The 12485-nt window shown below is 40.5% G+C and overlaps 1 protein-coding gene across 1 annotated transcript in view; it reads right to left on the bottom strand.

The window, feature by feature from the left end:
* The window catches only part of lmtk2 (lemur tyrosine kinase 2), a 121736-nt gene that overhangs the window by 12252 nt on the left and 96999 nt on the right, over window positions 1-12485 (bottom strand). Inside the window, exons 11-13 of the mRNA XM_073060177.1 lie at window positions 6633-9867; window positions 2110-2248; window positions 872-1129 (exon numbers count right to left, since the gene is read on the bottom strand). Of these exons, the coding sequence (XP_072916278.1) occupies window positions 872-1129; window positions 2110-2248; window positions 6633-9867 (3632 nt within the window). The remainder of the gene's footprint in view (window positions 1-871; window positions 1130-2109; window positions 2249-6632; window positions 9868-12485) is intronic.

The raw sequence follows: 12485 nt of genomic DNA, 5'->3' as shown, positions 1-12485 counted from the left end.
TACCAAAAGCATGGCACTTCTCGCGGGCTGCCCCCAGCATGTCCTCGGACAACATTGGGCATCGTATGTTTCAAGGTATATGTGACAAATAAAACTAATCTTTAATACTTAATCTGGAGAGAGCTAATTTAAGTACTCAATAACCTTTTCTTATCTACAGTTAGTCAAACAAACAAACCTGTTTTCACCTAAAGTCAAAGAAAAGTAGCTTCAGAAAATGTGAGAAGGAAGGCATACTGTGTATTGGCCTTCATTAATTGTGGAATTGAATTTAGAAGCCAAGAGGTAATGTTACATAGGACCCTGGTCAGACCCCACTTGGAGTACTGTGCTCAGTTCTAGTCACCTCACTACAGGAAGGATGTGGAAGCCATAGAAAGGGTGCAGAGGAGATTCACAAGGATGTTGCCTGGATTGGGGAGCGTGCCTTATGAGAATAGGTTGAGTGAACTCGGCCTTTTCTCCTTGGAGAGACGGAGAATGAGAGGTGACCTGATAGAGGTGCATAAGACGATGAAAGGCATTGATCGTGTGGATAGTCAGAGGCCTTTTCCCCCAGGGCTGAAATGGTTGCTACAAGAGGACACAGGTTTAAGGTGCTGGGGAGTAGGTACAGAGGTGATGTCAGGGGTAAGTTTTTTTTTTACTCAGAGTGGTGAGAGCATGGAATGAGCTGCCAGCGACGGTGGTGGAGGCGGATACGATAGGGTCTTTTAAGAGACTTTTGGATAGGTACATGGAGCTTAGAAAAATAGAGGGCTATGGGGAAGTCTAGTAATTTCTAAGGTAGGGACATGTTTGGCACAACTTTGTATTGTGAGCCTGTATTGTGCTGTAGGTTTTCTATGTTCCCATGTTTCTAACGACATACCTCCTTGTTCAATATCGGAGTCTGTGAGGTGAGTCAGAGAGAAGCTGGCAATGCTGGATGGAGAGATAGAAAATCGAGAGTACGATGATGTATCTATCCAATTCTGCTCCAAAGTCCGGGAGGACGGTGGAGGTGAAAAGTATCTGGAAGCTGGAGAAGAAGACTGTTTTAAGGAGGCAAGTCGATTTGCTGTTTGAGAGATAAATGAGGACTCTGAAGAGGATACGGAGAAATCATCTTCCCATTCAAAACCACCTCCTGAGAAAAGAGAAAAGCATTATGTCACATTTATATTACAATCCTGATATTTTCACGATTATGCCAATATTTTGTCAGCTTTAAAATAAAATTATGGGAAACTATTAAGCAGGTATAATCTTTGCAAGTGAAATTCTAAGTACCAGATTATCATGCTTTCCTTTAACCTCTGCAATACGAAATCTCCTTTAACCCAAGTGATAATATTTAAGTCTTCTTGGAACCATGTTTTCTACATTAAGAAATCTCAACTTTTTAAATTAAAAGCTTAACGCAAAGCAGGTGTGAAAGGTATTATGAACAGTCAAGTCCCTAAGTACCATTTGTAAAAAAAAAAGCTTTAAAAGAAAATCCAGATGTCATAATTTCTAACAAGTACTTTCCCTGTGGAGCATCACATTCTAAACAAAGTATCAAAGAGTGCTTTGTAATTCACTCAGAAAATGCACTGTGCAGATAACGGACAGCAAACTACGGCTGCCAATAACCGTAGAGAACAATAATGTCAGAAATATGATGATGGGACTACTCTCATATCGTTATGGCTTCAAGCCAAAGGAGCCATGTCACTTCTATGTTCTGAAACTGAGAAAATGAACACAAGCTTAAGTAATAGAGAATGTAAACTGTATAAGAGGTGATGACAGAGCACAAGCCAGTGTTTATACAAAGAATACATTCAAAATACACTACTTCCTCCATATCTCTGTTCTAAAGTGACCTCCTTATATTCTGAGGCTATGCCCTCTGGTCCTAGACTCCCCCACTATAGGAAACAGCCTTTCCACATCCACTCTATCCAGGCCTTGCAATATTCGATAGGTTTCAATTAAATAACCCCCCCCCCCCCACCAAACCATTCTTCTAAACTCCAATGAATACAGGACCAGAACCATCAAACACTACTCGTACATTTACCCTTTTAGTGCCAGATCATTCTCAAAAGCATTTAGCTTTTATTTTGGGAGTGGAAAGCCTACCTTCTTCATCAGTGGAGCTTTCGGAGTTTGAGATCCTGTTTGAGTAATGGGATCCAGTTATTGTGATAGGGCTACCTCTGTTAGACACCAAACTGTTTTCTGCTGCTGAATGCTCTCCCAGCTCTTTGGTAGGGGTCTCCTAAAAGCCATGGGATAAACAAATGTTATTGAAAGACAAAAGAAGCTACCTGGACAATACTCCAAATAATTCTTGTCTATTATACAAGGACATACATTACTGTTACCCATTTGCTTAAAATGAAATACACATAATTTGTCATTAACTTCAAATACAATTTATGCTTCTGGGGTTCGTCCAAAGTCTCACATATTACAATCTTCATTATTTTAAAGAGTCAACAATCTAGAGTACAGCACATCACGTCTGTCTTGCCCTCGTGAAGGAAATCCAGAACTGTCTTTCCTTAAAGTCAGAAACTATTCTTTTTACCTTTCCCTAGGAGTACCCCAAACATTCTGAAAGTAAGTTACTTTAAAATTATTGTTGTTTTGATGTGAATGTTTAAGTCACTTTAGGCAATATAACACTATGTACATTCTCTGTGTACAAAATTATTTACAGCATGAGAGAATATATTACCGTATAATTAAGTGTATATGCTAGGGATCTGTAGTACTGTGCACTGTTCACCAAAAGCTGGGGAGTTGATTGGTAAGAACTGTAGTCACCAGTGTATATAAAGAAGCTAGCTTTCATTAAGTATCTTTAAACAAAGGGTTGAAAGGCCGAAAGAGTTATACATAAATAAAAATGATATACTGAGGGATCGGTCAGCCAACTGAACCTATGTGATCTAATATCCAAGTTGATATTTCCACTAACTTCATAGGCAATGGTCCCTGACTACTATATTTATAATCTCAAATCTCTCTTGTATCTTATACATGTGTGCCCTCACGAGCAAGCCCCCCCCCCCCCCCCCCCCACCATTGAGCACATCTAGAAGTGCTGTTGCAGGAAAGCAGCATCCCAATATCAAGGACCCCCACCAACTGTGCTCTCTTTTCACTGCTGCCATCAAGGAGGTGGTACAGGAGCCTTGGGTCCCACACCACCAGGTGCAGGAACAATTACAGTTGGCCTTCCTTATCCGCGAGGGATTGGTTCCGGGACCCCGAGGATACCAAAATCCACAGATGCTCGAGTCCCTTATTCAATCTGTCTCAATGCGGTGGACCTTAGGACCCAGCGGAACCCCAGACCTTATTTAACCTGTCTCAGTGCGGTGGACATTAGGACCCGGTGGTGGAGCTCTGAATCCGCAGTGTTTCTGTTCACGAAAATAATCATGATCACGATTGAAAATAAAGTGGAAATAATAAAGCGATCAGAAAGAGGTGAAAGGCCATCGGTCATTGGAAAAGCGTTAGGCTACGTCGGTCAACGATCAGAACAATTTTAAAGGATAAAGTGAGAAAGGTTCTGCCCCGTTGAAAGCTACAATTATTACTAAACAACACAGTGGTTTAATTATTGGGTTTTGATCCTCCACATCAACCTGACACGGTGGAGAGCGCATACGGGAGCGATCCGTCACTGGATCAAACTCGGGAACTCCCAAGCCCAGTGCTGAAACATACATTCTTCAGCGTTTTATATGCATAGAAAGATAAAATATATACTACATACTAAGACAAATGTTTGACTAACTGACGCTAATTAATACCAACTTACTTAGGAGAACTTCCCAATCTTTTTCAATCCCAATCTATGATAACCCACGCGCATCCTCCTGTATACTTTAAATCATCTCTAGATTACTTATAATACCTAATACAATGTAAACGCTATGTAAAGTAGTTGTTATACTGCATTGTTTAGGGAATAATGACAAGAAAAAAAATGTCTGCACATACTCGAACAACAAGTGCTGGAAGAGCACTTCCGGGTTTTCACAAATCGTTGAATTTGCGCATGCGGAATTCGCGGATAAGCAAGGCCAACTGTACTACCCTTCAACCATCAGGCTCTTGAACCAGAGGAGATAACTTAACTCAAATTCACTCACCCCAACACTGAACAGATTCCACAACCTACTGACTCACTTTCAAGGACCCAACAACTTATTTTCTTGATATTTATTGCTTGCTTGTTTGTTTATTTATTTATTTGCATTATTTTCCCTTTGTTTGCATTTACACATTGGGTTCAACGATCCTATCTTTTGCACATTGATTGTTTGTCCATCTTTGCTGTACTGTTTTTCATTGATTCTGTTCTCTTTCTTCATACTTACGGTGAATACACACAAGCAAATGAATCTCAGAGTAGTATATGGTGACAAATGTAGTTTAATAATAAATTCACTTCGAATGTTTAAACTTTGAACACACTTCTTGAATTATTCACTAATGAGAACAAGATTCTTTCTATTTACATTGCCTTTTCTTTGTGATTGCTTTTAAACCTCCTCTGAATCTTCTTTATTCCACGGAGAATCTCCTGAAAGAATCAATTAGATAAATATTTTCTACACTGTCCCATCATTCCTAATGCTGGGTGAGCAGAATTGAACATTTTGTTCTTACTGTGGTTTAACCAGTCTCTTATTCAGGTTCAACCTAACTACCCATGTCTGTACTCTGTGAATTGCAGGATATCAAACCATTTGTTAACGATTCTCCAAACATACAATGCCATATTAAAGATGTCTCTGTTCCTGCATACCATGGCAGTGTAAGAGTCCAAGGACAGATATGAGTATGGAAAGGGGGAGGAAAATTGAAATAGCTGGCAACTGAGAGCTCCAGAGAGCCACAGCAAACAAAACACAGGCCCTCACCAAAGCAGGCACCTGGATGGTGGCTTGACAGGTATTAGATCTCCTACTGTTACAGGGGAAAGCTGCAAGATATCCTCGACTTTCTCCACTGTTAAATGCAGACTCTGGGATCAGCACCTTGTATTCTGTCTGAGCGATCTACCACCCCATGACTACTCAGACTGGGACAAGATACAGGAGCCAGAAGACCCATGCAATATTTTAGAAACAGCTGCTTCCCCTCCGCCACTGGATTTCTGAATGATCCATAAACACTATCTCACTATTGCTCTTGATTATATTTTTTATATTGTAACTTATAGTCATTTGTTTTACACTGTACTGCTGCCACAAGACAACAAATATCATGACATATGTCAGTGATAATAAACTTGATTCTGAAAACTGAGTTCTCCAATTTCAGGTAAACTGGATACTCCTTTTTCTCTACTGATCTACACAGTTCACCCTACTCACTCCCAAGGGAGAATGTAGAAACCCTTGATCAGTGTTTGGCTCTGTAAAGTGTTATAACTGCTATGCTACTGTGCTGCCCTGGTCATCAGAAATTCCCTGCTGCCTTTTTTGCAAAGAGAAACTAGGTCTGCTGTCCTCCAGTAACCTGAGATCTCACTTTTGACCGAAGATTTAAAGATAGAACTCCACCTATCTCTATCTTTGCCTCCTGCAGCAACCTGCCATAAATCCCATCTGGTCCTGGAAACTTATGCACGTTTAAGCATGCTGAAATATCAAGTACTCCTCTTTATTAGGGTAGTTCTTGATTACAAATTCTGCTGCTTTCACAGTTTTAGTTCAGAAACCTTTAAGCCAGTTATTCATCTGAATCAAAGTTTAAGGAAATTAAATCCTGAATACAGAGTGCAAGAATAACTATTCGGCCACCAAGGAATTTGCAGAATGAATTTAATATTTTGCAATACTGATGAATAAGGAAGAAAAGAATCAAAGATAAACTTAATGAATTAAAATTTTTTAAACACGTTGAAGAGAACAGTTTCACAGGGTTAAGGAGCCCAAGGCTAGTGGGCATAGATTCAAGGTGAGAAGTGAACGATTTAAATGACTCAAGAGATTCTGCAGGTGCTGGAAATCTAAGCATCATACACAAAATGGTGAAGGAGCTCACAAGTCAGGAAGCATCTATGGAGGGCAATAGATAGTCAACATTTCCAACAGTCCCTTCATTGGGACTAGAAAGGGGGTCAAAGGTGGGTGGGGGGTAGGAAGGGAGGAAAACATAAACTGGCAGGTGAGGGGGAAGGTGCATGTTAGAGTAGGGGAGAAGTGAGAAGCTATGAGGGGATAGATGGAAGAGGTAAAGAGCTGAAGAAAGAATCAACTAAGATGGGACAGTGGACAACAGAATAAAGAAAACCAGAGTGAGATGCCCATTGAAATACAGTCCCGACGAAGGGTCTCGGCCCGAAGCATTGACTGTTTATTCTTCTCCACAGATGCAGCCCGACTTGCTGAGTTCCGAAAAAAAAAATGCTGCAGCTAGAAGTAAGAAATTAAAGTAAATTGCTGGAAACACTCAGGAAGTCGAACACTATTTTCTAGAAGGAAAAATTACCATCTCAGATCAAAACTACTTGTAGGTCAAAGATCCTTCATCAGTCTTAAAACATTAACTTCGGTCTTTGTTCACAGATGCTCTCTGACTTGCTGAATGATTTCAGCATTTTTTCCTTTTATTTTAATTTGCTGTTTGCTTACCTGATCAAACAAGAAGACTGTGACATCATCAAAAAATGACACTATCTTCTTCACTCGTTTCCTCCCCGGGTCTGTTGTAGGGTAATCAGAGGACCTGGGACCATAGTCCTTCAATAAACTTTTCAGAGCTTTTCCATCATCATTCTCAGATACAACTACTGGCACTGGATGCACTGTGTCGTCTTCACTCTCTGAACTGGGAGTATTAATGCAATAGCCTTTGAACTCATCCTCTGAATCATCACTGTTTTCATCTTCTTCGTCAGCCTCCATTCCGTCTTGTTCCTCAGAGAGGTTAAAGAGCTCAGAGGCATCTAATCTGCCAAGGTACCGTCCTTCAATATCAGGTTCCTTCAGTCTAATTCCTTCATTACCTTTTGACAATGGTTTTTTAATGTCCTTCTCAATAATTATTTCAAAGTCTTCCTTCATAGCTTCAGAAAACTGAGCAGTGCTAACTGGAGTGCTGTACAAAGCACCTGATACTGATCCATCGGGATCAATTATACTTGAAGCATCCAAACTCTCACCAGATCCTTCATCACTGTTCATCTTACTAAAGTTACCTTGGCTTCCGGTTTGAATGTTCTTTGGAAACTCCTCCTGGTCGGAACAATACAACTTACTCTTATCATCTACAATTTCCTCTGATAAATCTGCAAAATCCGATGTTGCTATAACTTCATCATTGAGAACAGTAACAATTTCAAATTCAGCCACATTCTTAAGATCATTTTCTTCATTTGTACTTGCAGCAACATCACAATCTGCTCTTTTATCCGGTTCGGAATCATTGTCAGAGAAATAAGCAGAGTCTCTGTGGGAGTTCTGGTTTCCATTGGCTAACATATTTGAGGCTTCCTTGGTAGCATCTACATCGATGACCTCCACAGAAGGAAGAGCTTCCTCCTTGGACACAATAATGAGTGGGTTCGAGGGAAAAGTATTAGGTAATTCATTACTGGAAGCAGTTGAGGTGGGAGCTGTACTTGCGCTGGGCAATTGTGAAGACCATTCAGGTGATTCCAGATTTTCAGTCTCATAGCCACTGTCCGGTTGCTTCTGGGGTGGCTTTAATTTCTCAGAAACTGCATTTTGTGTTTCTAAAGTCCCTAATACCCCATGCATCTCCAGCGAGTCCAAAGAATCTGGTGTACCTGTAGATTGCTCTGAACTGGGATGCAAGAACGATGCGCCCTCTTCCACAGGGCTAACTTGACTTGGCAAGTCTGGACAAGGCACAGAGACTATTGAATTTGTATCTTTAAAGCTATGGGAGGGGGGTTCACCTATATCAGTAGTCTCCAGTGCTTTCAAAGCATCTACTGAAGTGCATCCAGAATGGAGGGGAGCTAAGAATTCAATACTTTTGGACGGGCTGGGAGCTTCAGCCAAGGAAACAGTGTCCTGTGTTTTAGATATCTCTGAACAAGCATATTTTTCAGCAGCCAACGATTCAGAATCATTTGGGGTTCCAGAGAGGGGAGAAGTTGATAATGTTTTTGAGAAGAGTTCAGACAAGTGTCCAGTTGATAATTTGGTGTCCTGGCCATAATGACCCAAGATGTCTTTATCTATATTGACTGCATTGTGTGCTTGGTTTACAGCTTCAGTTTGCTTTGCCAATTCTGTTACTGAAACAACAGCTGTGTTTTCTTCCACAGTTCCACCTTCAGTAAGGTGGTACGTTTTGGCATTATTGCACATGCTAGCAGCGGCACTTTCACTGCACTGAGCAGTCTCTTGGCAGTGTGCATCAGGCAAACTGAAATTGCGTTTGGAAATGCAGCCATCAGTAGTGTCACATCCTAAACCTGAACTATCATGCATTACACAACCTTCATCTGACTCTGTCTTAACTTGCTGATCTTTACACATCACCTTATTCTCATCCAAAAAAATGTCCGATGACCATTTATTATCGTTTGGAATTTGAAATGAACTACTCTGTGAATAAACTTGGTCAGTAAAGCTGCATGCAATTCCATGCAGTTGAGAACTAGTTATTTGCTTACTTTGATCAGCTAACCCTGTGTCTATTGTTCTGTCCGCAGGTATGTGCGAATTAACAGAGGCAACACTAAAATCTGATAAAGTCACCAAGTTTCCTGTATCACTGCCGGCATCACCTTTGGGTGAAGAGTCGTGTAAAAGTTTATTTTCTTTAAGAAAAAAATTCAAGGGCAATCCCTCAGATCGGGTCAATCCCGAACGGCCATCACTATTGATGCTTTTTGTGAAAACAAAGTCTATTTTTTCTTCCAAAATGGGACTAGAAGTGTTTAAATCAAGTGACACAGGTTGATGGATTAACGACTCCATGGGAGTTTCTTTATTTGAAACTAGACCAAGTGCATTTTTCCTTGTAACCTCACTGAGTTCAGGTAGATCTAGCATTAAGATTTCATCAGTGTTCAAGATTCCTTTGTTATAAGGCATCTCCTCCAACTTGTGATCATAGAAGATATCATTGTGGCTAGGGCTTTCAGCATAACTAGGAGTGCTGGAAGTAATCAATGCCTCTGTTAGTTCAGACTTTTGCAAGTCTTCATTGCAATGTGGAAAGAAATCCACATCCGTACTCAAATCATCTCCAGAGTCTCCGAGGATAACAAAGGACTGGGAATCCTTGGTCTGGAAAGTCCCCTCATTGGGAAAGCCTGAATTTTCATCAACATCTAAGTTAGTTTCACTTTGTTCCTCCAGCTGTATATAGTATTCACTTCCAATGGAGGGATAATGAGTATCAAATACAGGAACGATCCCCGATACAAGTGGACTTCCTTTATCCTCCTTCCTAGTGAATTTATTATCTGATTGAGTGTGGACAATAGAGAAATCACCTTTCTCAGAAGTATCTGTGGGGTAGAAAATGCTCTGATAGTTCACCTTTGCACCATCATTTCCTTGAACATGGTCTTCAAAATGGTCAAGTTTAGCTGTCTCCCACACATACTCAAAATTCAGTCCTTTACTAGTTTCAGTGACCGTGAGGATATCATCCATCTCCTGGTTCAGTTGCTCAGCAACAAAGTGCTCCAGGATTGGATACGACGAATTGTTCACCATCGCCTGCCGATTGTTGTTGCTGGACTTCAGTGCATTCCATCTCATTTCAAAGTCGTCCTCGCATTCCTTCTGACTCTGCATGCGGAGGTAAGTTAGCAGACGATGAATCTCCTCAGCTGTTGGTCTCTTTTCTGGAGCTAACCAACAGAACTGCAAAACTTCATACCTGTAAGATAGAACTTCATTATTGAAGTGAACTTGCATTTCCATTCATGCTGCAGAGCCTGCATTTAAAGCTTTAATTAGGGAACCTAATCTTATTTCCCATTATAAATTCTCTCATCTATTTACAAGGGATTCTCAATTACCTTTATATGTACTTATAGAAGATCTTACAGTTGCTGGCTCCTTTCTTGAGCTCTTAAATTTCTTATAATTTGCTCTTAATTTATGTCTCCTGTTATCAATTCCTAGGTCATTCATTACTGAATTCTAAAATGCTTCCAGTCCTCAGGATTGGCTTCTTTTAACTCTTAAAGTTCAAATTAAATTTATTATCAAAGTACATATATGTCACTAAATACTACCCTGAGATTCATATTCTTGTAGGCATTCACAGTAAAACAAAGAGAAAAGATAGAACCAATGAAAAATTCAATAATTAATCAATAATCAATGATTATTGACTTCAGGAGAAAGAAACCAGAAGTCTACAAGTCAGTCCTCATCAGGGTACCGGGGGATCAGAAGTGGAGAGGGTCAGCAGCTTTAAATTCCTGTGTCATTATTTCAAAGGCTCTGTCCTGGGTCCAGCATGCAAGCGCCATATTGAAGAAAAGCACAGCAGTGCCTCTGTTTTCTTAGCAGTTTGAGAAGATTTGGCATGTCATCTAAAACTTAATTCTCACTGAAGCAGTTGCTGTGGAAATGTCTGGATGTGTAAATAGAGCCTCTTAGATAGGTACATAGAGCCTAGAAAATTAGGCTATGCGCTAGGGAAATTCTAGGCAGTTTCTAGAGTAGGTTACATGGTCGGCATAACATTGTGGGCTGATGGGCCTGTAATATGCTGTAGACTTCTATGTTCTAGAACTTTGATAAACTTCTTAAGCCTTTTCTTTCAATTTGATATTATCTTTGTAATGCGTTGTAATGGCTTCTCTGTAATGTTCACTGCTGAAGTAATGGTTACTCTGTAGCAGCAATGTTTGGGTTATGGCTGGAGATAACAGGACTGTGGTAAGCATGTTAGTCAATCAGGACTTTGTTGCCCTGTCTTGTGAATCTGGAAGGAGTTTATTTTCATGGGCTCTTGCCAGTGAGAGAGATGAGGAGAGAAGACACGAATGGAGAGAGTTGGTAGACCGCCGGATGGGGTGGACTCGAAGCGAGGGTCCAAAGGGCAGCGATCATCGGAGAAGGTCGATGGTGAATGATCGGTTTCTCAGTGAGCTCCAACTTTGCGCACAGACTGTTTAATAAGATTGGGCTCCTTTTTTTCTTTTATTTCATTTCTCTACTAACCATACAGTCAAAGTAAGAGTTATAAAGCTTAATCGCTTAATTGCATATTGTGTACTGTGTTATTTCAGGATACTGATTTGTAACAGGGGACACATTGCACAGCATCCACCCGAACAAGATTTCTTAAGTTTGGCCGAGCCTGGGGGGGGGGTTATCACCCCCTATATTAAGCCGCTAGGCGAAGCAAGTTATATCTTTAATTTCTTTTATAAATAGTCAAGCTGACCATTTACATTTTCTATTATATTTCAGATTTCCAGTAATTGTTTCATTTTGTTTTTCCAGTGTTTCTCATCTTAATATTCACTGGCCACTTTTTTTTAAATGTACATTTGTACACCTGCTTGTTAATGCAAATATCTAATCAGCCAATCATGTTGCAGCAATTCAATGCATAAAGGCACACAGACACGGTCAAGAGATTCAGTTGTTTAGACCAAATATCAGAACAGAGAAGGAATGTAATCTAAGTGATTCTGACTGTGGAATGATTCTTGGTGCCAGATGGGGTGATATGAGTATCTCAAAAACTGATCACCTGGGATTTTCATGCACAACAGTCTCTAGAATTTACAGAGAATGATGTGAAAAACAAAAAACATCCAGTGAGCAGCAGCTCTGTGGTAAAAATGCCTTATTAATGAGAGAGGTCAGAGGAGAATGGTTAGGCTACTTCAAGCTGTCAGAAAGGTAACAGTAACTCAAATACAGGAAGTACCAAATGAAGTGGCCAATGAGTGTATTTCTCTTCCCACGTGCCTCTAATTTTAACCATTTTAGCTTTCACACAGATGTTTTAATAGCCTTCACTTTCTTTTGTCTGGTATTCTGTCTCTCACTTCCTTTCTCAGCAATCTCTTTTCATCCTGTGTCTGTTTGTCTCTCCCTTGGATTGTGCTTGCCCGTTGACACCTCATGTATGCATGTGTGCTTTGTTTTATTCCATCTTGCACCATATTTCTAATCAAACCCCGGACAAAGTGTTCTGCTGCGGGAAAACAATGGCAATTCTCCAAATCATACTTTTTCCATTTTGTCTCTCGTTTGCAAAGGTGTCTTCACCTCTCTCAAAGCTGACTCATTAATGAAATGGAAATGAAAGGGGGGAGGGTGGAAAAAGCACAAAAGTAACTGGAGCCAAGGAAAATCTTGCAGAAGGTGGTAGATACAGCCCAGTACCTCACAGGAAAAGCTCTTCCCACCACTGAGCACATCTACAAGAAAGCAGCGTTAGAGGACACCACCATGCGGGCTATGCTCTCTTCTCACCGCTACCATCAAGGAGGTGACACAGGAGCCTCAGGTCCAACCACCAGGTTC

The sequence above is a fragment of the Hemitrygon akajei genome, chromosome 11 (assembly GCF_048418815.1).
Source record: "Hemitrygon akajei chromosome 11, sHemAka1.3, whole genome shotgun sequence".
Lineage (NCBI taxonomy): Eukaryota > Metazoa > Chordata > Chondrichthyes > Myliobatiformes > Dasyatidae > Hemitrygon > Hemitrygon akajei.
This window is presented reverse-complemented; position numbering and strand designations above follow the sequence as displayed.